General features: G+C 32.8%; 4 protein-coding genes across 7 annotated transcripts in view; 3 read left to right on the top strand and 1 right to left on the bottom strand.

Annotated features, from left to right (window-relative positions):
- The first annotated feature begins 243 nt into the window (after positions 1–243).
- On the top strand, positions 244–2,211 carry LOC143190743 (RUS family member 1). The gene is made up of 8 exons (XM_076395287.1): positions 244–407; positions 457–772; positions 827–971; positions 1,026–1,189; positions 1,239–1,438; positions 1,492–1,745; positions 1,798–1,978; positions 2,035–2,211. Exons 1-8 carry the CDS (start codon positions 341–343, stop codon positions 2,112–2,114), a joined length of 1,407 nt encoding a protein of 468 aa, XP_076251402.1. The 5' UTR covers positions 244–340; the 3' UTR covers positions 2,115–2,211.
- Positions 2,117–6,057, bottom strand: ash2 (Set1/Ash2 histone methyltransferase complex subunit ash2). Its single transcript, XM_076395285.1, has 9 exons — positions 5,862–6,057; positions 5,313–5,486; positions 5,075–5,253; positions 4,873–5,017; positions 4,644–4,801; positions 4,063–4,434; positions 3,054–3,334; positions 2,742–2,999; positions 2,117–2,675 (listed from the first exon to the last, which is right to left on the bottom strand). The coding sequence occupies exons 1-9, from the start codon at positions 5,882–5,884 to the stop codon at positions 2,571–2,573; spliced, it is 1,695 nt and encodes a 564-aa protein (XP_076251400.1). The 5' UTR covers positions 5,885–6,057; the 3' UTR covers positions 2,117–2,570.
- Positions 6,058–6,086: 29 nt separating this feature from the next.
- Positions 6,087–16,354, top strand: l(3)72Ab (U5 small nuclear ribonucleoprotein l(3)72Ab). Its single transcript, XM_076395258.1, has 21 exons — positions 6,087–6,244; positions 6,300–6,463; positions 6,521–6,795; positions 8,080–8,229; positions 8,290–8,384; positions 8,445–8,694; positions 8,750–8,869; positions 8,923–9,138; positions 9,198–9,398; positions 10,685–10,960; positions 11,017–11,412; positions 11,475–11,701; positions 11,758–11,896; positions 11,952–13,251; positions 13,322–14,282; positions 14,340–14,529; positions 14,593–14,756; positions 14,810–15,122; positions 15,185–15,413; positions 15,515–15,986; positions 16,041–16,354. The coding sequence occupies exons 1-21, from the start codon at positions 6,200–6,202 to the stop codon at positions 16,278–16,280; spliced, it is 6,423 nt and encodes a 2,140-aa protein (XP_076251373.1). The 5' UTR covers positions 6,087–6,199; the 3' UTR covers positions 16,281–16,354.
- A 1,195-nt stretch (positions 16,355–17,549) lies between these two features.
- The window catches only part of ry (xanthine dehydrogenase rosy), a 36,586-nt gene continuing 28,510 nt past the window's right edge, over positions 17,550–25,625 (top strand). For 2 of the 4 annotated variants that reach the window (XM_076395260.1, XM_076395264.1), the window contains exons 1-7: positions 17,550–17,929; positions 19,801–19,858; positions 19,930–20,026; positions 21,359–21,516; positions 21,573–21,818; positions 21,872–22,028; positions 23,773–23,958. In XM_076395260.1, the coding sequence (XP_076251375.1) occupies positions 17,882–17,929; positions 19,801–19,858; positions 19,930–20,026; positions 21,359–21,516; positions 21,573–21,818; positions 21,872–22,028; positions 23,773–23,958 (950 nt within the window). In that variant the 5' untranslated portion in view covers positions 17,550–17,881. Of the gene's footprint in view, positions 17,930–18,551; positions 18,679–18,727; positions 18,990–19,040; positions 19,076–19,800; positions 19,859–19,929; positions 20,027–21,358; positions 21,517–21,572; positions 21,819–21,871; positions 22,029–23,772; positions 23,959–25,625 lie in introns of those variants that run through there. The other 2 variants (XM_076395261.1, XM_076395262.1) reach the window with 2 other exon arrangements.

The raw sequence follows: 25,625 nt of genomic DNA on the forward strand, positions 1-25,625 counted from the left end.
CCCTTTCGATGCTTTTTAAAAGATATCGATATTTTTTTTGCAATAAGTATAAGAAATATCGATATTTTACAAAAAAAATATCGATATTTTGTTCGATATGTTTTTTTTCTAAATTTATTAATTTCTTTAAAAATTGTATTTAATTTACTGTGAAAAAATACCGATATTTTCTCTGCATCTCTAGTTATAATTACGTATACGGATTATAACCATAGAGTAATATGAAATATGATTATAACTTCATATCAAAACATGTCATAAGTGGGAACCTCACTTTTTGGATGTTTTAATTTTTCAGCCATTGTTCTGTTTTTAATGCTTTGTTGTATATTCAATTATAATGGAGGACGAGTTCATATTATCAGAACAATGTGGCTCTGTCGATGACATAGTTAGCTTTAGAAAAAGTAAGGTTGTTGGGCAATTTTGTCGAAGTCTTGATAGTGTAAATTTCAGGTCATAATGAAATTATTTGCGTGTCACAGTGTAACAAATTTTGGCATAAATTTCGTGGAATATCAAGATTTTTTAAAGAAATTTTGCTGCCATATGGATATCCTGAATCTGTTAGTGAGGATTATTTGGAATATCAATTATGGGACACCTTGCAGGCTTTTTGTAGTACTATAATTGGTGCTTTTACAACTAGAGCAATATTAAAGGGAGTGGGTGTAGGTGATAGTAGCGCTAATGCTCTTTCAGCAGCCGTTACTTGGATAATGAAAGATGGCAGTGGAATGATTGGAAGAATATTGTTTGCATGGTGGAAAGGGTGATACAATTATCATAAACAATTTGAATGAGAAGTATTGAGCAAAGTTTTTAGGAGTGGTTTGGATTGTGATTGCAAAAAGTGGAGGTTTTTTGCAGATATATTAAATGATTTAGCAATGATGATAGAATTATTTTTACCTTACTGTAGCATATATTCAATGCAAGTTCTTTGTTTGACCTCAGGTATGAAGTCAATTGTAGGTATATTAAATAAAGAACTGTTACTTTTTATATAATGGGATGCTCTTCAGGTTGGAATAACGGGTGGGGCAACAAGAGCTTCAATAACACATCACCAAGCTATAAAAGATAACATGGCTGAAATATCAGCCAAAGATGGTAGCCAAGAGACTGTTGTAAATTTAGTTGGAAGTTTTACAAGTATCTTTCTCCTACATTATATAACATCATCTATGTAAATCTGTTTAGTATTTTAAGTATATATATAATATACTTTTTTTCAGAGGTGAGTGGACGTTGATCTTTAGCCTTATATTACTTCACTTGTATACAAATTATTTAGCAGTGAAGTGCCTTGTATTTAAATATTTCAATAAACAGAGATTGGCTATAGTCCTAAAAACTTATTTCAGTATTGGAACTGTATTGAATCCATATAAGGTGAATGAGAGGGAATCTGTTTTGTTAGGAACAGGTCTTAAAGGTAACACTTTATTTACTAATATGTGTGCAGAAACCAATACTGAATACTTACAGTGCAAGATATATGCGGTTTTGATATAGTTTTGGGTGAATCTTTGAGGAAACCATTAAAATGTTGCAAAGCAGTGGATGTAAAAGAGCTATGTACTGTATACCAAGATAAAAGTTATCTTTTACTGGTTTGTGGATATAGTAGGACAATTTATGTATGTCTGATGAATGGAGAAACTACACAAGATGTTTTAATGGCATATTTTCATGCTGCATGTCTCGGTATAGCAACTAGCATTTATAACACTATAGATTTGGTATGTTAACTTGAATGTATATTAGGAATATTGCTTTAACTGTTTTATGTAGGATATGTATTCGAAAAGACAATTACATCATCCTACGCCAATAACACGCTTGTTTACCTATATGAAGTCATATGAAAAGTTCAACAACAACTTTAGGAACCTTCCCCATACGTACCTTAAAAGCTTTGAAGAATTTGTTAAACATGAACAATCCATGTTCTTCACTGCCATAAAAATAAATGGTATTTGAATAACAAATATACCCACTTTTTTATCATATGAATATATTTTTTTATAGGGTGGAACATAGATTCTCATTGTCTGCAAGTAGGAAAATACCGAGCAGATTGGATTAATTGTAACAAAAAAGAAATATAGCATTCCAATAGACGACTTTTTATTTGTATAGTCATCTTACTGATATTTGTCCAAACCAATACAATGTTCATTTTATAATTATACACTTTATAATTAACTAGCGTAACATTTCTTTGTAACCATGCGTATATATTAAAACTATTTTTGATATCAAAACTACCTCCATAACCGATATTTAAGTAATATTTTCAAAATTTTGATAGAACATGTTTTCGATGCTTTAAAAAATTCTCAAGGACAGTAAGATTCTTCGTTTGTAAACTTTCATTACTCTCAATATAGTATTGGAAAATAAGTTAATTGAAAAAGTAATTGAGTTATACACTTTTATGAAATTAATAAATCGATAAACTGAATTGAACGACAATCAAAAATCAAATGCCTCATTATATTGTGCATTATTGTTGTGGAATAATCGTGAGGCCTAAATTGCAACAAAAAAATGTTAAACTAATGTCAGAGAACAAAGCTGTCTAGTCGTAATCTTCCATCATTTTCGGTCAGATAAATAACGTCAGCCATAGTTTGTTCGCAAATGGCTTCTTCTGCTTTTTCAGACATCTTGAAGCAAAAGAGATAATAAGTAATAAAACAATATATATATATATATATAACTAATTTACATACCGGTCTCCATTTGTATTCATTGGTTGATGGTGGATACTTGAAGTTAGGTCCGAAATTAACCGACACCGTTATGTTTTTATGCAAAGATAAAGTAGGATAATACGAGCCTTGGAAGATGTTTTCGAATGCAACTCCTTGACACTCGCCATTTTTGTAGTTTACTATTTTACTTTGCGACAATTCTATTAATGATTTTAAACGTTCCTGTACGTTATCTTTCTCTTCATAATATAAATGGCTTTTAAATTTAACCAAAGGCTGGAAAGCAACATTGTTAATAAAAAGTGATTAGTAAAATTATATTAAACCAACGCGATCTTTATATGTACTCGGTACTAGTTTAGTTGTATTCACTTGAGGCAATACAATTAAGAAACCGACTGTATCTCCTTCGCCATATCCTTTGCTGTAGTGCTTGCCGCGAGATTGGTGAAATATTGTACCCTTCTTTGATCTCCAAGAATAGCCAAATTTGTCGTACCCTAAGGGTGCTTGTAAATTAGCATAATCCTGTCCCCAACCTAAACGAGTAGCTGATCCTTCTGGCATCTCCTCGATTGTTGCCTCCCAATACCAACAGCCTTTCGTCACACCTGAAAAGTAGCAAAAACAATGCTGTGTAAAAAATCAAAATACAAGAGAAGTCTCCTATTCATGGTTCCCTAATTCTCTTTATTCCTTTCTATTTTATTTAATAGAAGAAAACCGCGGTGGAAAAAAATGCCGCTGACAGCATCTATCAAAAAGCGCCGTTTGTGCCTATAAAAAGTGCGACGAAAAAAGCGGAAACTGTTTTATGCCCGAAAAGAGTGCTCCTAAATAAACTTACGGTTCATTGGAATATTTAAGTTGTAACAGGATTAACTAGGACGTGAAGGATTTAATCAAACAATCAAATAACATATAAGTGTCGCTTGAATTATATTATGAAGATTTTATCGAAACTGATATGGATGATTTGTTAAATTTTTACAAATTTAAAAAATGAGCTTGGTTACTTTATGAAAATTGAAGCTGTATAGAAAGAAGTTTTGCTACACCTTAATATCAATTTGAATTAAAGTACTTTCTAAAACACGTAAAAATTACCTTTGTTCAAATGAAATGAAAATAATCAAGACATTGTAAAAATGATGGAATTTGTATAACTTTTATCATAGTTTGCACTAGGGGACTCTGTCATTACAAAATACGACGTAAGCATTAATAAACATACTATTTCTTTTTTATATATATAGGAAGCAAATTGATTTATTACATTGACGATAACTATACATTAAAATGCTATAACTACAATGATATTTCATAAATCAGTACTTACAATGTGTAGCTCTAACTGTCGAATAACCCTTTTCGCCGGTAACTGCAAGACGATCCTCTGAAATTTTCAGCTGTGGAGCGCGGTCTTGGAGAGCCAATAGAACCGTGCCTGGGACTGAGGTTCTGTATAACCAACCAGGAATAGGTTTGCCAGCTAAATCAGCACTTTCGTCAAATTCTTGACGGAAGGGAGCATGAGGATCGGGTTCCGCTAATAGGTAACGATATCCGTCTTTGTTAAACGGATGATCTAAAGGATAGCCGTGTGCCGGTAGTTTGGGTGCAGCTACATCCACACCTCTACTTTTTTTTCCCGGTCCCCCGACGTCACCCGGAAATTTTCTTTTTGTGTTTCTTGATTTTATGCCGGTCGCTAAAAATAAAATTTAACAAAATAACATCGTCATAACGATTTTGTACATACGCTGCGGACGATTTACAACTTTTATCTTAGCCATAACTTGTAATAATAATTACACATACTGTCAAATATAAATTACTAAATAGATTCATGAGCAACTTGATTAATACTAATGAACAATGGTCTTATTGTATTCCCCTATCAGACAGTTTTGGACTTACCTTTTATCATTGCATCATAATTAGGTTTGATGCTAGTTAAATCTGTATTCACTAAGCCATACATCTGACCTTCAGGACTCTCTTCAAATACAAACAGTACATGAATATCTTTAACTAAAGTTTTATTTACTGTCAAATGCCAGGACTGTGTTACTCTCCTAATATTGAAAAACGTTTACAAAAAATATAAAAATAAGTTGTCCATTATTTGAGTTAATGATACGTTTACCTTGATGTGGTTGTTAGGGCCTCCCAATGGTGCTCAATGTACGGAATGATGTCCTTATCTTTATTAAATAATAATTTATTGGTCCCATCCCTGGTACTCATTTGTTGTAAATTTGCAATTGCTGTAACACACATTTGTGTGATTTCTGTAAAAAAACATTATAACTTTAGGATTAAATAAAAAATGTCATATATTTGCTTACGTGCTTGACTCTTTCTGAATGTTTCTAATCCTGTTGCAGAGCAATTCTTACAAATAAATGTATAATTGGTAAGAAAGGGAACAAGTTTTCCTAGTTGATATCCAATACAAGACTCATGGAACCAACGCGAACAATTGGCACATAATAATTCTACAATATTTAAATTTCTCTCCTTCCCACTAGAAAAGTAAATTCTGTGATTTAATTGTCCCTGATAAGTTTGATTTGATATATTCACCAGTAACAGTTTCCTGGCTCAATTAACTTTTTATCCTTTTTCTCATCTTCTGATTGTTTAGTGTTATTATTAACCGCAGAGCTTGAAACTACAGATTCTGTATCAGTTTCACTATTTTGAGGTCCAGCATCTATATCTCCTTGTATCGATAATTCAGTATCCTCCCCATTTTTACTGAAATATATAATGCATATACATTCATTTTCATTACTTATTAAATATATGACTTAATTTTTTTTAATCTTGGAAATCTTATTCATTGTCTTTTTAATGTCTTTGGTTTGCTTAGAAATTGAACTTAAACTACAACTCTACAAATTGATTTATATGTTTTAGAAACATTTATTTGTTCGAATTCGTTTAGAATACAGTGGCGGCTGTGTGGTTTACCACAGACTTTTGTAAACTATGGTATTCCAGGGGATAAGTAACATATATTTGCCGTTTGCGAAAATAATCGTATTTTAAATATAATTTTCAACTCAAAGAAAAACTAAAAATTAAGTCATAAACGTAAATTTACCATACAAATAATACCAACTAGTATACCTTGGAGCATTCTCCTCTGTCATTTTGTTATTATAAAGTGTAGAAATAAAATGTTTAGATATAAATCAATAAAAAGATAAAATAAAGTATTTCAGTTACTCAACATTCTAAAAAAATAGAGCAATTTCAAAAGGATATTTATTCTGTATTGCTAAATAAGTATCTACCTTCATGTAATTAATTAAATTAGGTTATGTATAAGAATCTACTTCTTTGTCAAAAGTGAATAAAATACTTAGAAACAAATCTTAACCAAGTTTTTTGGCTTGGGACAAGTGTTTTGATCAATTTGTGTATAAATATTACCATACATCTCGTTGTAGTAAAAATTATTTATTATGGCGGATGCTGCAGCACGACAGCTTCAATATGAATATAAAGCGGTAAGTATGGTATATTTCGTGAATTTCATAACTTGATGTAACTTACTTGTTTTAGAATTCAAATCTTGTCTTGCAAGCTGATGTTCGTTTAATTGAACGAAGAAGTCGCGATGAAGCTACAGGAGAAGTTATGTCCCTTGTGGGCAAATTGTCCAATACAAAAATGGGTGATAGAGCTCAAAGAACTAAACCAGGAAAAGCTGAGGAACGTAAGGTTAAGTAAGTTATTTCTACAATTGTTGGTAAGATTTGAATTAATTCCCTCTTTTATTTCAGGAGACAAAAGAGAGATGAAGCACAATATGATTTTGCACGTATGAAAGGTGCAACATTGTTATCAGAAGGTGTTGATGAAATGGTTGGAATCATTTATAAACCAAAGACACAGGAAACACGTCAAACTTATGAGGTCCTTTTAAGTTTTCTACAAGAAGCTTTAGGAGATCAGCCACGTGATATCATTTGTGGTGCAGCAGATGAGGTACTTTCTGTTTTAAAAAACGACAGACTTAAAGAAAGAGAAAAGAAAAAGGAAACAGAACAACTAATTGGTATGTGGTAGTAAATAACTAGCGTTAGGAACTATCGACTGAAAACAGTCAACAGTCGCAAAACTAGCGACTGAAAATAGTAATTACTATTTTCAGTGAAATGCACAGTTTGACTGTTTTTTTTAATTTGTGATGTCAGGCGAAGATGTACGAATCCTTTCCTTTATAAATTGTGAAAGAGCAAAGGATGAAGATGAAGAAAGGGCAGTTAGTTTTATATGCGGTTATATTTTCCAACGGTAGTACAAACTAGACGGAGATGTATAAATTCCTTCATGAACTAACTTTAAAAAAGAAAAGGAAAAAAAAATTACTAAATACTGTAATAATAATAATACATAACATGCAGTTTATAATTTAATTTTAAACGAACTAAAATTACTTTTATATTTGAATGTTCTGTGGATCTGTAAAAAGAAATGGTTTTTTTCTAAGGAATGGAATAATATCCCACAAATGTTTTATTGTATTTTAATGTGTTAATTGCTATTTTTAAATAATATATTATAATAAAAATAGATAATACAATAAATACTTAAACAAAACCTAAAAAGTAAAGATGTACAATAACCATAAATACTATATAAAAATTAAACATATACCTAATCATAGAAAAAAAACTAATCCATAGCATAATTAAAAATGACTTGAATGAAATGATATAAATGCTTTATTTATTATTGAACGGAAATATTTTTTAAACAAGAATCGAGAAAGTAATGGAAATATTACTTATTATTGCCGTAAAAACAGTCAAAATATTTTACTATTTATCATTCCCAATTTTAATAGTTTTACCTTATTGCATTAACAATCTGGAAAAATATCGTACCAAAATACGATATATTGTTATTTACAAGCAAACTATCAAAACAATCATAAAACTACATATATTACATATAAATCTATGTAAGCATAAATTGGGTACATTTTTTCCAAGGTCGCGGCTAGGACGACAAAGCCAGAATGTTAAAAATCAGTGGAATGAAACTAGTAGAACCAAAAATACAAAAACTAAAAGTACGACTGAAACATTCGATAGTAAATATTATTAACAAAATCAGTTGGACTGAAAACAGTCCACTGAAACAGTCACTGATAAAAAGTTGTAAAATCAGTCGAACCAAAAATAGCGACGGAAACGGTCGATAGTAAAAAGTAGTCAATTACTAAACAGTCGATAGTAAATTTCAGTCGATAGTTCCCAACACTATACATGACTATACTTTTAAATTTAAACAACAAATTAAAATATACTTGTGAGCTAAAATATTGAATTTTTAGGATCTATAGCTGAGGAGAGATTTGCCCTACTTGTAAATTTAGGGAAAAAGATTACTGATTTTGGTAGTGATGATCAAAAAGCTACAGCAGGTGAAGAAAATATTGATGAAACTTATGGAATAAATGTACAGTTTGAAGAATCTGAAGAAGGTATATATTTGTTTATATCTATTCAATTTGATAAATAATAATGTTTATTTATTATTTTAGAGGATGATGAGGATATGTATGGTGAAGTTCGAGAAGAATTTGATGAAGAGGAAGGCGAAGAGGCTAGAGAAGATGGGGCTATTCATGCAGAAAATGTATATACATTTATTTTAATTATTTTAATGAGTATAATAATGTAATTTTTTGTTTTGTAGCTGGGTGTTAGTGCAGAAGAAATGAAGAAAGAAAAAGCACTTCATCCCATGGATATTGATGCATATTGGCTTCAAAGAAAGTTATCAAAAATCTATGATGATGCTATGGTGTCACAAGCAAAAGCAGCAGAAGTTTTAAATGTACTTCGAGACGCAACTGACGACCGAGAGTTCGAAAATCAATTAGTCTTGTTGCTTGGGTATGATTGTTTCGATTTCATCAAACAGTTAAAAAAGCACAGGAAAATGAGTAAGTTTATTTTTTAATAGTTTGTTTTTATAATAATATTATATTTTATTTTCAGTTTTGTATTGCACACTTTTGGCTAAGTCACAAAGTGACTCGGAACGGCAAAAAATTAAAGAGAAAATGTCAGAAGATCCTTCATTGAGTAGAATTTTAAAACTTTTGGAAACCGGAAGAGGTGTATATATACATTATAAATAGAAGTGAAGGTTTAACTTAATATATTTGCAGGTGATGAAGAAAATGGAGATGATGAAGTAACATCAAGATCCAGGAAGAGAAAACATAGTAGTGATGATGATGATATAGATGAGAGTGATAAGAAACAAGTGGCTGGAAATAGAAAACTAATTGATTTTGAAGACTTACTGTTTGCTCAGGGTTCACATTTTATGGCGAATAAACGATGTCAATTACCCGATGGTTCGTTTAGGAAACAAAGAAAAGGTACGTTATTTTGTTCTTAATAGTATGGATAAGAAGTGACATCAATTTATTTATTTCAGGTTATGAAGAAGTTCATGTTCCAGCCTTGAAACCGAAGCCTTTCGGTGAAAATGAAAAATTACAGCCTATCGATCAATTACCGAAATACGTTCAGCCAGTCTTTGATGGATTTAAAACATTGAATCGTATTCAAAGTAGGTTATGTAAGACTGCTTTGGAAGAGGATGAAAATATCTTGTTGTGTGCTCCTACTGGAGCAGGTTAGTATTTCAAAACATTACTTTATGAACTTAGGCTTACAATGCTTTGATTAAAAATCAACTTTTATGCTCCAATATATTTGTTATTTGCTTTAGGGACTATATTGGCATCAGTTGTTAATTTTTTTTACAAATGCTTTTATTGGGTATATCTTCTTATAGTTATAGTTTTTTTCCTGGATGAATGTATATATATGAAACATCTAATGGTATTTTATGACAGGAGAATTGAAATTTTGATCAAGTGAAAAAATAGAAATATAAGTATTTAAAATTCAATGTTATTTTAAAACTGGGCTTCTAACAAATCATTAATTTGTTTCTAAGAATTTTTAAATTAGTGTCAATATATCATCCAATGACAAACCGCAGGATTTGGTTCTCCTCTAGTTTCAGACTGCGGACGATGTGGCGTGCATTTAGTAGCTAGATCTGTATGGATCTAACTGGCTTCATGTTTTCTGGCGACCCTTTTGATTTCTTCTGTAACTTCATATACATATTGATGCAAATTTTCATTGCATACAGATCAAGTGGGTACACTAAGTTATGCAGTACCTTGCCCAGTAATATTGGGTAGATCTTTATTTTGATGTCCAAAATGCAATCACACAGTTTACCATATAGTCATATTGGTTTTGACACAGAATGTAAATAACTTATTATGTCTTAGTACTTTGGATGTTCTTCCAAGTAGTTAATATAGTTTTCATATTGTATAGTAGAGTCATTTAATTTCAAGTCTTGTGATTTGTTTAGTCTTTTGTTGGTAAAGTTCCTCAGAACAGCTTTGGGTTCATATAATTTTGTTTTGATCCAGTCTATTATGTCGTTAGCCGCCTGAAGTCTATTTGTAAATGCGGTTTGATCTACACATATAGTTATCGGAATTCTCACCAGTTTAATTGTCACTGGCGTAGGCTTTAGACACTACCATGAGGAAATCCTGTTTCTATTTCTTTTGACTCAGAGTGGTTATCTCCTTGTTTAATTCTTAAAAGTCCGTTAAAAATATATTATGTGGTATAAAATTCTTGTCATAATACCTGTATTGAACCTGGGATTCATTTATTGGAACCATTGATATCAAGATTACAATATAGGTATTTCGAGTTTGGATATTGTGATTGTAGTAACAGCCATCGACAAATTTTGAAACTAATTTGAAACAATATTTTGTCAAGTGTATTTATATTATTCCGGTGCTAAATTTTTTGCGTCTTGAATTGCCACCAAAGAAAGTGTATTTGTGTATATTGTTAATTGATTGATTAATTATTTTTTAGGTAAAACTAATGTGGCTCTGCTTACGATGATGCGAGAAATTGGTAAACACATCAACTCAGATGGTACAATCAACGCTGACGACTTCAAAATTATTTACATCGCGCCTATGAGATCGTTGGTACAGGAGATGGTGGGAAATTTTGGAAAGAGGTTGTCTAGTTATAACATCACCGTCCACGAATTGACTGGCGACCATCAACTCACTAGAGAACAGATTGCTGAAGCCCAGGTTATTGTTTGTACTCCAGAGAAATGGGATATCATTACAAGAAAAGGTGTGCTTTATCATAAAGTTCTTTTATCATCATCATTAATTTTGTCGATTTTTTAGGAGGGGAGAAGACATTTACTTCGTTGGTTAGACTCATTATTATTGACGAAATTCATTTATTACATGATGAAAGAGGCCCTGTCCTAGAAGCCTTAGTTGCTAGGACTATCAGAACTATAGAATCCACCCAGGAAGACGTTAGATTGGTGGGCCTTTCCGCTACTTTACCTAATTATCAAGATGTGGCGGCTTTTTTACGCGTCAAACCGGATTCCGGATTATTTTATTTTGACAATAGCTTCAGACCTGTTTCTTTAGAACAACAATATATTGGTGTCACAGAAAAGAAAGCCACCAAGAGATGTCAAATAATGAATGAGATTGTTTATGAGAAAACAATGGAACATGCAGGTCGCAATCAAATCCTGATATTTGTTCATTCAAGAAACGAGACAGGTTTGTTTTATAAAATTCTTTTTTTAAAAGGAAATAACTAATGAACGAATTGCCATTTTAAGGAAAAACCGCGAGAGCTATAAGGGATATGTGTCTGGAAAAAGATACCTTAGGCCAATTCTTGAAAGAGGGTTCTGCCTCGATGGAGGTGTTGCGATCCGAAGCAGAGCAAGTAAAGAATAATGAGCTGAAAGATTTACTGCCATATGGCTTTGCCATTCATCATGCTGGAATGACTAGAGTGGATAGAACACTAGTGGAAGATTTATTTGCCGATAGACATATTCAAGTATGTTTTTATCAAATGTCAATATTTTATATTTTATAACATATTTTGAAATATAGGTTTTGGTATCAACTGCTACATTAGCTTGGGGTGTTAATTTACCAGCACATACTGTTATTATTAAGGGTACACAGATATATGATCCAACTAAAGGTAGATGGGTCGAATTGGGCGCTTTAGATGTATTGCAAATGTTGGGTAAGTATGTTTACAGAATTTAAATTATAAAATATTACGATTTTATTTCATACAGGTCGTGCCGGTCGCCCTCAGTATGATACCAAAGGAGAAGGCATCTTAATTACCAATCATAGTGAACTTCAATATTATCTCTCTTTGCTCAATCAGCAGCTTCCCATTGAATCTCAGCTAATTTCTAAGCTTCCTGATATGCTCAACGCAGAAATTGTGCTGGGTACTGTGCAAAATGTTAGAGATGCTGTTAATTGGATTGGTTATACTTACCTTTATATAAGAATGCTGCGACAACCATCTTTGTATGGTATAACACATGAACAACTCAAACATGATTCTCTTTTGGAACAACATCGAGCTGATTTAGTTCATACAGCTTCTTTGTTACTGGATCGAAGTGGTCTAATAAAATATGATCGAAAAACAGGACAATTTCAAGGAACTGAATTAGGCCGAATTGCATCGCAATATTACTGCACCCATGAGACTATGTCGACCTATAATCAGCTTTTGAAGCCATATTTAAGTGATATCGACCTGTTCAGGGTATTTTCATTATCAGGGGAGTTCAAAAACATTGCGGTGCGTGAGGGAGAACCTGGTGAGTTGCAAAAATTGATGGAACGGGTACCGATACCTATAAAAGAGAGCATGGAAGAGCCTAGTGCTAAAGTTAATGTCCTACTGCAAGCCTATATTTCGCAACTGAAGCTAGAGAGTTTCGCTCTTATGTCTGACATGGTGTATGTTACTCAATCAGCTTCCAGATTGATACGGGCCATATTTGAGATCGTATTGCATCGCGGCTGGGCGCAGCTGGCCGACAAAGTATTGACTTTATGTAAGATGGTAGACAAGAGGATGTGGCAGTCAATGTCACCGTTACGACAATTTAAGAAAATGCCCGAGGAAATTGTGAAAAAAATAGAAAAGAAATACTTCCCTTGGGAACGATTATATGATCTTGGTCCTAACGAAATTGGTGAATTAATCAGAGTTCCTAAACTCGGCAAGACTATTCATAAATACGTTCATCAGTTTCCCAAGTTGGAACTTTCGACGCATATTCAACCCATTACCAGATCGATGCTTAAGGTTGAGTTAACCATTACGCCAGATTTTCAGTGGGAAGATAAACTTCACGGAAACGCTGAGGCGTTCTGGATATTTGTGGAAGATGTAGATTCGGAGGTTATTCTTCATCATGAGTACTTTCTACTTAAATCGAAGTATTGTGAGGATGAGCATTTGGTTAAGTTTTTTGTTCCCATTTTTGAACCCCTGGCACCACACTATTTTTTGAGAATTGTCTCAGATCGATGGATTGGAGCAGAAACTCAATTGCCAGTTTCTTTCAAGTAAGTAAATCGACTAAAACTAATTATTTAAATTTTTAGACTGTTTTATATATGAGAGAATTTGTTGCAGACACCTTCTTTTACCCGAAAAGAATTTCCCACCTACCGAGTTGTTGGATTTGCAACCTCTTCCAATCACTGCTTTACGTAATGAAAAATACGAATCTTTGTATGCGGATAAATTCCCGCAGTTTAATCCTATTCAGACTCAAGTGTTTAACTCTGTTTATAACGGTGACGATAACATATACATTGGTGCCCCCACTGGCTCTGGTAAAACTACTATTGCCGAGTTTGCTGTTTTGCGCCTGTTTGATAAAAACCCGGATGGTAGATGCGTGTACTTAGTACCCAAGGACGCTTTAGCTGAACTTATTTTTGCCGATTGGCATAACAAATTTGGTCAGAGTCTCGGCAAGAAGGTTGTGCTATTAACAGGCGAGACCGGCACAGACTTGAAACTGTTGGCTAAGGGCCAAATTGTAATCACTACTGCCGAGAAGTGGGATGTTCTATCTAGAAGGTGGAAGCAACGGAAGAATGTACAAAACGTCAATCTTTTTATAGTGGATGAACTCCATCTTTTAGGCGGAGAGGACGGCCCTGTCATTGAAGTGGTGTGTTCCAGGATGAGGTATATATCGTCTCAAATCGAGAAACCGATCAGAATCGTTGCGTTGAGCGCTTCTCTAACAGATTATAAGGATGTGGCACAGTGGCTGGGTTGTAATACTAACGCCACGTTTAATTTCCATCCAAGTGTTCGACCAGTGCCCCTCGAACTTCACGTGCAGGGTTTCAACTTAACACATAACGCGTCCCGTCTAATTGCTATGGCTAAACCCACTTATAACACAATCGTCAGACACAGTCCTCATAAACCTGTCATTATATTCGTTCCAACTAGAAAGCAGGCCAGACTTACCGCTATAGACTTACTAACTTACGCCGCGTCAGAGGGACAACCTAACAAGTTCTTCCACGCTGAAGAAGAGGACATCAAACCATTCTTGGACCGAATGACGGACAAGGTAATTCCGTTGATATTGATTCATATCAAACGATTTCATTTTGTTTTATTTTTACAGACCTTGAAGGAAACATTATCACAAGGTGTAGCTTATATGCATGAAGGTTTGACAGCTGCTGATCTACGTTTGGTCGAACAATTATTTGATTCTGGAGCTGTCCAAATTGCCGTTGTTACCAGGGATCTTTGCTGGGCCGTTAATATCTTTGCCCACTTGGTCATTATAATGGATACACAATTCTTTAATGGTAAGTATTTTTAACAATATTAAAGTTATGTATTATTTAACACTATCCTTTACATGTCCTTAGGAAAAATACATGCTTATGAAGACTACCCAATCACAGATGTCCTTCAAATGGTGGGCAGAGCCAACAGACCTCTGGAGGACGAGGACGCCAAATGTGTTCTTATGTGTCAGTCCTCGAAGAAAGACTTTTTCAAAAAGTTCTTGAGTGATCCACTGCCTGTTGAGGTAAGTATGAATAATGTTTCCTTTTTGCTTATTTCACCATATTAAATTTATAGAGTCATCTAGATCATAGAATGCATGATCATTTCAATGCTGAAGTTGTAACCAAAACTATTGAGAACAAACAGGATGCTGTAGATTATCTTACTTGGACGTTCTTGTATAGACGACTGACCCAGAATCCAAACTATTACAACTTACAGGGCGTCAGTCATAGACATCTCTCCGATCACTTGTCTGAACTAGTAGAGAATACTTTATCAGATTTAGAGCAGTCTAAGTGTATAAGTGTTGAAGAGGAAATGGATTGTGTGCCTTTGAACTTGGGAATGATTGCGGCTTATTATTACATTAATTACACGACCATAGGTTAGCGCTGTGTTTATTTCTATATTTCATACTTATTTTTAATAACCTTTATCATTGTTTAGAGTTATTTAGTTTGTCTCTAAATAATAAGACCAAAATCAGGGGTCTGTTAGAGATCATTTCTTCGGCTGCGGAATATGAAGACATTCCTGTACGGCATCGAGAAGATAATATTCTAAGACAGCTGGCTCAGAAATTGCCGAATAAGTTAACGTCATCCTCCGGGGGGCAACCGAAATTCAACGACCCTCATGTCAAGACGAATTTATTGTTACAAGCTCATCTATGCAGGTACAATCCCCTTTTTCCATTCAATGAAAACTTTTTTGCACTAGTTAGTAATATTTTAGTTAAGTTGCAAAGTAATTTCTATATGAAGTAATATATTCCAGGTTACAATTGGGTGCTGAATTACAAGGAGATACAGAAATAGTTTTAGCTAAAGCCATTCGATTGATACAAGCTTGCGTGGATGTATTGAGTTCCAACGGTTGGCTGTCACCAGCTGTGGCCGCTATGGAATTGGCCCAAATGGTCACTCAAGCCATGTGGAGCAAAGATTCCTATTTGAAACAGTTGCCGCACTTCACGCAGGATATCATCAAGAGGTGTACGGATAAGGGCGTGGAAACTGTTTTTGATATCATGGAGTTAGAAGATGAAGACCGAACCAAGTTGTTGGGTCTCACCGATAGTCAGATGGCGGACGTTGCCCGATTTTGTAATCGGTATCCTAACATCGAGTTGACGTACGATGTTTTGGATAGGGACAACATCCACTCCGGTTCATCGGTCCATGTTGCCGTGCAGTTAGAGCGAGAGGACGAAATTAACGGGCCTGTTATAGCTCCGTTCTTCCCACAGGTTAGTAAATGAGGGTGCCTTAGCGGATTATTATTCATTTGGTCTGTTTTTTAGAAACGTGAAGAAGGTTGGTGGGTGGTCATTGGCGATCCGAAGACGAATTCTCTTCTGTCTATCAAGAGGTTAACTTTGCAACAAAGAGCCAGGGTTAAGCTAGATTTCGTGGCGCCCAGTCCTGGTCATCACAGTTACACGCTGTATTTTATGAGCGACGCTTATTTGGGCTGTGACCAAGAGTACAAGTTTTCCATCGACGTTGGCGATTTTCAGTCGAGCGCTAGTGATTCAGAGTAGACTCCAGTTTTTTAATTCTACCCAAGTATCAATTTTTTTGTATATTAAAAAATAAAGGTATAGATTTAGATTAATCGTTGTCTTATTTAAATTTTTCTTGTAAGAATGTACCCGAGATTATTTGGAATTAGTTAATAATGAGACAATTTTATAATTTCTGTGTTAAGTGTTTTTAAATACAGTTTTTACATACATATCTATCTTCTAGAAAATGTTTTTAAAGTGTTAGCTTTGAAACCCAGATTAGTTCAAACAACTACTAAATTGCTAATTACTAAATAAGATGTTTTATAATTTAAATCATTTTATTTTGAGGAATGATACCATGGATTGTCATTTGTTTTAATTTTTTTTATATTTGAGAATGCTATCAATATTTCTTAAAATTGGCAGACGTATTTTTGTCTTTTCACTTTATTTGTTAAGATATATAAAATCATAAGGTTCTATTTGTCGAGTTTATGGTGATTATTCAGCAACTTACAGGTCGCCTTGTTAATTGATATTCTTAATTTTCAACATTCTAGAAAATATCATATTTACTTTCTATTAATACATTAGTTAATAGAAAAGCTGTCAATAATTATTATTTAATAATAATATTATTTAATAAGTATAATTACCTTTAATATCGCATCATATGATTAACCAGTCATATTAATAGCGAACCATTTATATTACATAATTTATAATTCTTAAAATATAATTATTTCTGATAAATCAAGAATACGTTTTTTTTTGTAGATTGCGTTTGCAGATATATATTGTGTTTTTAAATATATTTTGTAACGCCTCTAATCTGTATGTAACTTTATAACACTCCGAAACAGAGAAAGACAAGGTGAATGTGTGTACAATAATGTACAATATAAGTAGAATGTACAACATCATTGTATCTTGACATTTCGAAAAATCTCTTAAATGAAATAAGAAATTCCATCATATTTGACTATTTATATTAGCATTTACTTCATAATCTTATCTTAAAATGTGTCCTTCAACATTTATGATTATATATACGTAATAAAAATTGGGAGACCACCAACATCAGAACACTATTTTTGTTTATGCTACATTTAAAATATAGTTAAAATATAAATATAAATGTTATATAGTTAAAATATACATTTGTCAGCTAATTAATTCTGTTTGGCGTACGACCTTGAAGCTAAACGTTTTTAGACATTTGTTTATAGAAGCAATGTACGCACTTTTGTGATACAAACATTATTTTGGATTTTATCAAAATATGGATGAGAAATATTAAATATTACATTCTGAACACAATGACCATCCTTGTTGATTAAGCACATGTGATTTCATCAGAACGTTAACAGAAAAATTTGTATATAGGCAGTCTTGTGTTGTTATTTTTGGGAAGATCTGACAAGAAAAATGCCTAGATTAAAAAAAGTTAGATTTATCTTAAAACAAATATAAAAACAGGTTCATAATAAGGTACTCTTACTTACTGCGACGAACCAGAATATAAAGATAAATGTTTTAAGACACACGAGTATTAAACTGCATCGCGTTGAGTAGCTAGTGGTAGTCTCAACATTCATTCTACTTAGTGTACGCGTTATATTAAAATCGATGATATGGAGCAATCGACTTCAGCTTTGACGTTTTTTGTTAATGGAAAAAAGGTAAGTTAAATTACTTCACATTTTTATTATTGTTAGTGTATAAAATTATATTGTTTAATTAACATATTTTATATATTCAATTAATGCAATGTTAAATTCAAAATATAATATTTACATTTAATCTAGTGTAACTATGGAAACTTAACGGAAATGTCATAAATTGATTAAAATATATTACACTCTAGCCATTTTTTACCGGTAAGATACTTCCTTTTAAAAATATTGAAATAATATAAGTTCTGAGCCAATGAATGTCGTTTATAATAAACGTGTTGAGATGTATCAATCAAGTGTGCGGCGTTAATGTTAGTAACGTAAAATTATCGATGTTATTTATATAAGATTATTGTTGATTGGTATGTGGCAGTATATTCTATAATAATTTATCGAGATAAAACAATCGTCAATTTTTTCCATATAAATATAAAATATGATTTAAAGCATTAATGTAACTGGTATATTTAGACAATTATTGATCGTGGAGGTATAAATTACAATTAATAATTAGATAATGTTTTTCAGATTGAAAACTGTATGGGATATTTTTACATTTACGTAATTAGCAGTAATTATACAGCATCACTTGTTTTGAGCAATTATCATTTTAAAAAGTAAACATTACGGGCAATAATATATCGCGTTTTTGTAGTTTTGTCGCAATATATATGTTGTTTGACGCATTCCGTAAGTTTATATGGACTTAAATTTGGATTTTTAGTATTTTCTTCAACAAGAGGCTTTATTTATAAGTAATTACTGTTTCTAGGGTGAACAAATAAGATAAAGATTCTATTATAGGTTAATGAGTACCATTATCGGTACAATTAAAGAAAATAAAACATTTAAATGATGCAAATAAACCTCGATTCGATTTCCTAATCATACGCTGATAACAATGGTTCTTGCTGATTTCTACAACTATTATTATATACGCATTTTTCGTTCAGAACGTCACAACAAATATTAATCGAGTGAAAAAATGAAGTTCATTCATCAGGACAATTGGTATTTTTAAAAATTGTAAATTGATATCAGATTTGATACTTGGTCAAATAAAATTGTAAGTATTGATTTATTCAAAAACTTTTTAATATTGTTATATATCCTACAGTAGAGGATTCATGCGAGGCTAAAGTCTCAAGCAAGGTAAATCATAATCTTTTATTATGTCGTAAAATATGCTTTTCGTATTTTTTAACATTCTCTATGGATTATGAGTGGTTTAGTGAAAATTCCCTCCCCAAACGTAAACACTTTTTAATTTAAAAAGCACATGATACATGTTACAACTAGTTTTTAACTATTACTATAAACCTATATACCTTCATCTTGATCCTAAAGTTCAGATCCAAGATTTGAGGCCTACTCTTTATTAGCATTTACTAGATGTACCTTCACAGATGTACTCCACATAGTTTTAGTTTACTATTACAGCTAAGTAGTTGTTGGAGTAAAATAAATCGCACATGATTAATGATTGAGGTTTTTAGTTGTTGAATGATTAGAGTAACTGAAACATTAACTTATATTTCATAGTTGATATATATCTCAATTAAAGTTTCAAGGAGATACATATGTTGCAAGATACATGTGTAAAGCCCATATTTCGTTTTGAAAAGGTTCACTATTGCTATTATTTTGAAGATGTGTTGATCATTGTCACATGTGTGGAACAAATCTGATCATTTGGCCAGTTATTGTTTGACGTCTTAATATAATCTTAATATTGTTTGTAGGAAATTTATACCCCATAATAAATATATTCTTAAAAAAGTATGTTGTACATTTATTTTTCATTTAACCAGCTAAATCTGTAATGAAATATTATAAATCGATATTTTATTGTATATTTTTCTTCATAATATATACAGATCCAGGATGACCAGGTGGATCCCGAACAGACCCTGTTGCAATATCTGCGAACAAAACGTATCCTTTTTCTGTTAGTTCAGTAATATTACAAGAATGAATTCATTCAAAATTCCTTACATCGTAGACAGTAAGATTATGTGGAACGAAATTGGGCTGTGGAGAAGGGGGATGCGGCGCTTGTACCGTTATGGTGTCCAGATACGACAGAGATAATAGAAAAGAAGTGTATCCTTTTTTTATTGGAATATAAGCTTGGCAAGAAAGGCGGTGTTGTATTAAACACCGTTGAAACCTTTTTGACATGAAAAATTTATTATATATTATTTAGATTACAACCTATAAGTACATAATACCATGTTATACATACTATATGTTAGATGAATACTTTGCTAATGGTCTTTTATCGCAAGAATCTAAAAGCTATACATTTATTTTTGTTAAGAGTTTAATAAAAATGTACTGTGCTAAAGTTTTGTCGCGTAGTGTATTTGTTTAGGATATATAAGGGGAATAAGAAGTTCAATTTTTGATGATTACTTAATAGAGGGTAAATTTGTTTTGACAAATGTAAAACATTAACCAATACCCTTTTACAGAACGTATTAGGTACTTGCATGAATTTTGGCCATTGATATTTATTGGTGAAAAAGTGAAGTACCAATATATATGTAAATATCTATTAAACAGTCTAATCAATTGTTAAATGCGATAGTTTTAATATTTCTGTTCATTTTTTAATTAGTTTAACAGTTGACGAATCAACTGTTTCTATATGTGTACGTACAATGGGAAATATTCAAAAGGAGGGAAAATGGCTGCCATACGAACTGCTTCAAAATTGGATCAACACAGAAGCGACATATTATTAACTATAAAATCTTGTTGTTTATACTGTGGGAACAGTAAGGTGTGGTGAATTACGAGCTGCTAAAACCGAATGAAACTGTTACAAGGGACGTACCGATGTCATTTGAATAAATTAATGACGTATTGTTGAAAACAGACCAACAATAGTGAGTAACAGAAGTTATTCTCTTGCACGACAACGCAGGAACGATGCAGCTGCTCCCAACCTATTTAGACATAGGGACTTTTGATTACTACTTGGTCGGATCGATGCAGCATGGCTTGGCTGGCATATGATTTTGGAATAACTGCTAAACGAAAACTGCCATATTACCAGAAATACAGGAAATAATTAAGGGAGATAATTTCTCAGTAAATGCCTTATCATAATATATGCAAAAATGATCATAATACATGCGAGCACCTAGTGTTAATAACCTAATATTCCTACTCGATATACCTTATTTACAAGACATGATTCCTTCTGATTGCTACTTCATCATCTATGTACTATATTTTTATAAAAGACTTAAAAATTACGAGTATGTTAAAAATGGCATGAGCATAACTGGAAAAACTGACTGAGATAAAAACTGAGATTGAAAAAAACAAACTTAATATTATTTTCTTGCCAACAGAACAAAAGCAGAAGAATTTTTAATTCAATAAAATCATCCAAAAATCGATTTTGTTTTCTTTAATAGTAAACAGACATATACCAGTAAATGCCTGTTTGGCTCCAGTGTGTTCTATGCACGGCATGGCCGTGACTACCGTAGAAGGTATTGGTTCTACTAGGACTCGTCTGCATCCTGTTCAAGAACGAATAGCTAAAGCTCACGGTTCGCAGTGTGGTTTTTGCACGCCAGGTTACAATTAAGCAAAATATTGACGCTTCGATCTCACTAAATTTTCTCCCTTTCAGGATTTGTAATGTCCATGTATACGTTGCTCCGTCAGATGCCTAAACCCAATTGGGATGACTTGGAAGAAGCGTTTCAAGGTAATTTGTGTAGATGTACCGGATATCGACCCATCGCCGAGGGATTTAAAACATTTCTGGAGCCATGGGAGACGACCAGGAATGGACGAGAGGTGAACGGGAGGAACGGGGTTTGTGGCCTTGGTGATAAGTGCTGTAAAGTAACCGGTACCGTTAATGAAGTGAATGGTAAACACTTATCCTCAATCTGTTAGTTTTTTGTTAAATAATATTTTTAACAGGTACCAGCCAAGACGAATCTATGGACGAACGCCTGTTCAAAGTAGAACAGTTTATTCCATACCATCCCACGCAGGAACCTATATTCCCCCCCGAATTGAAATTATATGATTTATATGATCGCCAAAATTTGATTATAAACGGGAAAAACGTTACATGGTAAGACCGGAGGAATAGAATTTAATGAATCCATTCAAAGTTTAAACCATATTATTTTACTTCAACAGTATTAAATATAACAAGTCTTCTTTGTATCGATCGTGGTATTTTTTATGTCATTATAAATGTTTTCCAAAAAATATTATTTGACTGTGTTTTGTACAAACGCTATTCTTAGCTCTCTATCTCAAGGGTTTGAAAGAACGGCTTGAAGCACCAAGTTTGGAGTTCAATATGGTAATGCCGCTGTCAAATCAACATCCTTCTTTCGATGGGGCATCTTTGTATTGTCGGAAAGATGGGAAAAAGTGGTAGAAAATGAAGGAAAATATTCTGATAAATATATGCTGTACCATTACTTCTTAATAAATGCCTTTTCGCCAAACCTCTGCCTATTTCCTAAACTCAAAGAATCGTCTCGAGAACATTATTTTATTGATTAAATTTAATATGGAAACAATAAACAACTCAACAAAACAACAAAACTTTAATAACGTTTAAATAATATTTCAAAAATTCTTATTATTTCTTAATAACAGTAGTATTATTAACACATGGGTTGAAAAATCCCAGGCGTAACAAATAAAGCGCGTTTTTTTTTGTTTAAAATTGGCTTTTTTCATCAACGTAATCTCTATCAAGAGCCACGCAATCATTTCAGTGTCGCTCTAACATTTCAATACCACTTTTGTGAAACGATTTCCTCAAAATAGGCCTGTCACCAGCTGCTGTCCACTCAGATGACGATCGTTTTGATTTTGGAGTGAAGTGATGGATCCATTTTTCATCAGTGGTCACATATCGACGCAAAAATTCCAGATTGTTAAGTTTAAACATAGCCAAACACTGGTCAGAATCCTCAACACGTGCTTGTTTTTGGTTAACAGTCAGCAAACGTGGCACCCATTTTGAACAGAACTTTCTCATGTCAAATACTCATGAAACATAAAACCAACTTCTTTTGATAACTTTACGATGTTAGCTAACTCACGCAACTTCACTTTTCGATCATTCAAAGCAATTTTGTGGATTTTTTTGATGTTTTCTGTCGCTACCACTTTATTTGGACGTCTACTGCATTCCGCATCCTTGGTGTCTCTACGACTATGTTTGAAGTTAGAAATCCACCGTTTTATTGTTGTTTTTGATGGAGCGGAGTCCTCATCAGGAAGCAGTGTAAAATTAAAACACGAAATTGTTTTTGATCCATTGTTTTGAAAATAACAAAAGTAGTGACACTCTTAGTACAATTGCTCACAAAATTATGAGTAGTATCATGAAATTTTGACAGCTTTCTTTTGAAGGTTAGTACTAATTAATAGTGCTAGAATAATTGGTTAATAAAAGGTGTGACTTTAAAAATATATTTAGTGTCGAAAAACAGTATTCGCGACCCAAAAACATATCTCGTTCAGTTTTTGTTGTTTTACCTACCGTCAAATAATTTCCTCACTAATTAACTTAAAATTATTCGAAATTTATATTTTGTTTTCATATTATGTTTTGTTTATATGAAATGACTTGTAGAAAATATTTGCAAATGAAAATACTTTAAACATCAATAACTCTAGCCTGCCTTCATGGTTATTATTATTGAGCCAATATCGATTTTCTTTAATATATGGCGTAAAGGTTATATGAGTAATATTATTTAAGCGAATTATATCTAGTGAGCGACCGAAATCGTTAAAATTAGTATTAATTTTTTAACTTGGTTTAAAAGTGACAAACCATATTGTTTTAGGTACCGACCAACAAGTTTTAACGACTTGTTGGATTTGAAATTTACTCATCCTGATGCTAGAATTATCGTTGGCAATACCGAAGTTGGCGTGGAGACTAAATTCAAGAAAATGTTCTATCCGGTACTCATACAACCTTGTGGCATCAGAGAGTTAAATGGTATGGAGGAAACTGAAACAGGTGTCAGGTAATAAATTAGTTATCTTGAATAAATTATCTTGGGTCTTGAAGATTGCTCTTGACGTTTAATCAATTGTATGATAATGATATTGGAATAATATCGATTAATGGTAAAGCAGCTAAAAACAATTTTCACATCGTTATATTTACAGAGGATGGACAAAATAATATGAACACTTGATATATATATATATATATATATATATATATATATATATATATATATATATATATATAATATTTAATTATTAATAAGGCGTTAAGCTACCATTTGCTTTTAAAATAGCTGCAGTTATTCTCGAAATCACTGCTGACTAGATTCTATCGGAGTGTTGTCCTGTTCTTATACAAAAACATCCTCAAATTGTTTCAATGATGTTGGAGATGGAATCTACTCCTCACTGCAAAACTCTTCATAATGGTTCAATAACGTTGAGGTCTGGGGATTTCGCCGGTCAGGGACGATGTTTGATGATACTCTGATGCCCCTCAAACCGAGACTGAACCATTTTGACTATGTGTATGGGCGCATTATCATTTTGGAATATGAGGAATATATCATTGAGGATGTCTAGATTTGCAGTAATCTGGACAATGATATGAGTGAAAGGACCAGCTTAATACCACGATGTTTCCTCCCAAATCGGAAAACGGAATTTCTCCCATGCTTCCCTCTATATATAAACCTTGCCGTTTTTCGGAAACAATGTAAATCACGATTCACCGGACCATATCGCATCGTTGTACCACTTTTTCGCAGATTAGCATTGGCTTCCGTTATAAAAGGTTTCGTAATCTGTCACATTAATGTTAGCTTTGTGGAGCTCCCGCCGTACTGCTTGTACTGTTTGTGTGTAACATTATTTTCACGGAAGCAGTGTTGCTAATATGCAACAAGATGTTCTCGCAATGTTACCACATCAATTTTGACTTTTGGTTTACAACGTTTGCCGATTTATAATCTCGAATTATTATCACCACTGCTTTGAAGAATTTTGTACATTTGACAGGAGGGTCAAACAGTACCAAAACAAATCGAATTTTTATACTAGATTCGGATACATGTTTCGACGCATCAGACAGCATTCTGTCTCTTTTTTAACTAGTAAAATGTGAAGGAAAAATTTACTCCAAGTTTAAAACGAATTGTACGTTTTTTTACAAACTGCATTTGGCAGTATAATCGAGGTCATGTTTATATGTTTATGTTTATTGGAAGGACTACATATTGAAGGGTTTTCATAATTTGTCTATCCCCTGTATATATCAAAGTATTTAGAATAGAAGAAGGAAGAATTTAGCCATATAGTACATAGATATTTAACTTTATAGGTTACATTGGAGAATTGTTTCGCGATATCATCTAACTAGATGACATTGCGATCGCCTTTGCGATTTCGCGTCCTTTCATTGGTTTGTTTGATTTGCTATTGCTAAGATCCAAGGAGAGATTTGATTGGTTTATTTGAATTTCTCTGATAAACTTACTTTTAGTTTTTATCAGACGTTTCCTGTTTCGGACAACATTTTTTTGTTTTTTTCGGGTTGAGAATTTTTCTATGTTCATCTTCATCCTAAGAAGTAATGTGCATACGGATGTATAGAAATCATAGGTTCTACTTCAAAAAGGATTTATCAAGTTAAAATTTTTACTATATCTGGATTTAGCATAAG

Source organism: Rhynchophorus ferrugineus, unplaced genomic scaffold (genome assembly GCF_030347505.1).
Source record: "Rhynchophorus ferrugineus isolate W39M unplaced genomic scaffold, kcgeb_rfMv2 rfM2, whole genome shotgun sequence".
Taxonomy (NCBI): domain Eukaryota; kingdom Metazoa; phylum Arthropoda; class Insecta; order Coleoptera; family Curculionidae; genus Rhynchophorus; species Rhynchophorus ferrugineus.

Excerpts from the sequence above, each read along its gene's own strand:
- LOC143190743 (XM_076395287.1), top strand. The coding sequence starts at position 341 with ATGGAGGACGAGTTCATATTATCAGAACAATGTGGCTCTGTCGATGAC. Across the intron at positions 1,190-1,238 it reads CATTATATAACATCATCTAT|AGGTGAGTGGACGTTGATCT; the intron begins GTAAATCTGTTT and ends ACTTTTTTTCAG. Across the intron at positions 1,439-1,491 it reads GTTAGGAACAGGTCTTAAAG|TGCAAGATATATGCGGTTTT; the intron begins GTAACACTTTAT and ends GAATACTTACAG.
- ash2 (XM_076395285.1), bottom strand. The coding sequence starts at position 5,884 with ATGACAGAGGAGAATGCTCCAAG. Across the intron at positions 5,487-5,861 it reads ACAGAGGAGAATGCTCCAAG|TAAAAATGGGGAGGATACTG; the intron begins GTATACTAGTTG and ends TATATATTTCAG. Across the intron at positions 5,018-5,074 it reads ATTCAGAAAGAGTCAAGCAC|AAATCACACAAATGTGTGTT; the intron begins GTAAGCAAATAT and ends GTTTTTTTACAG.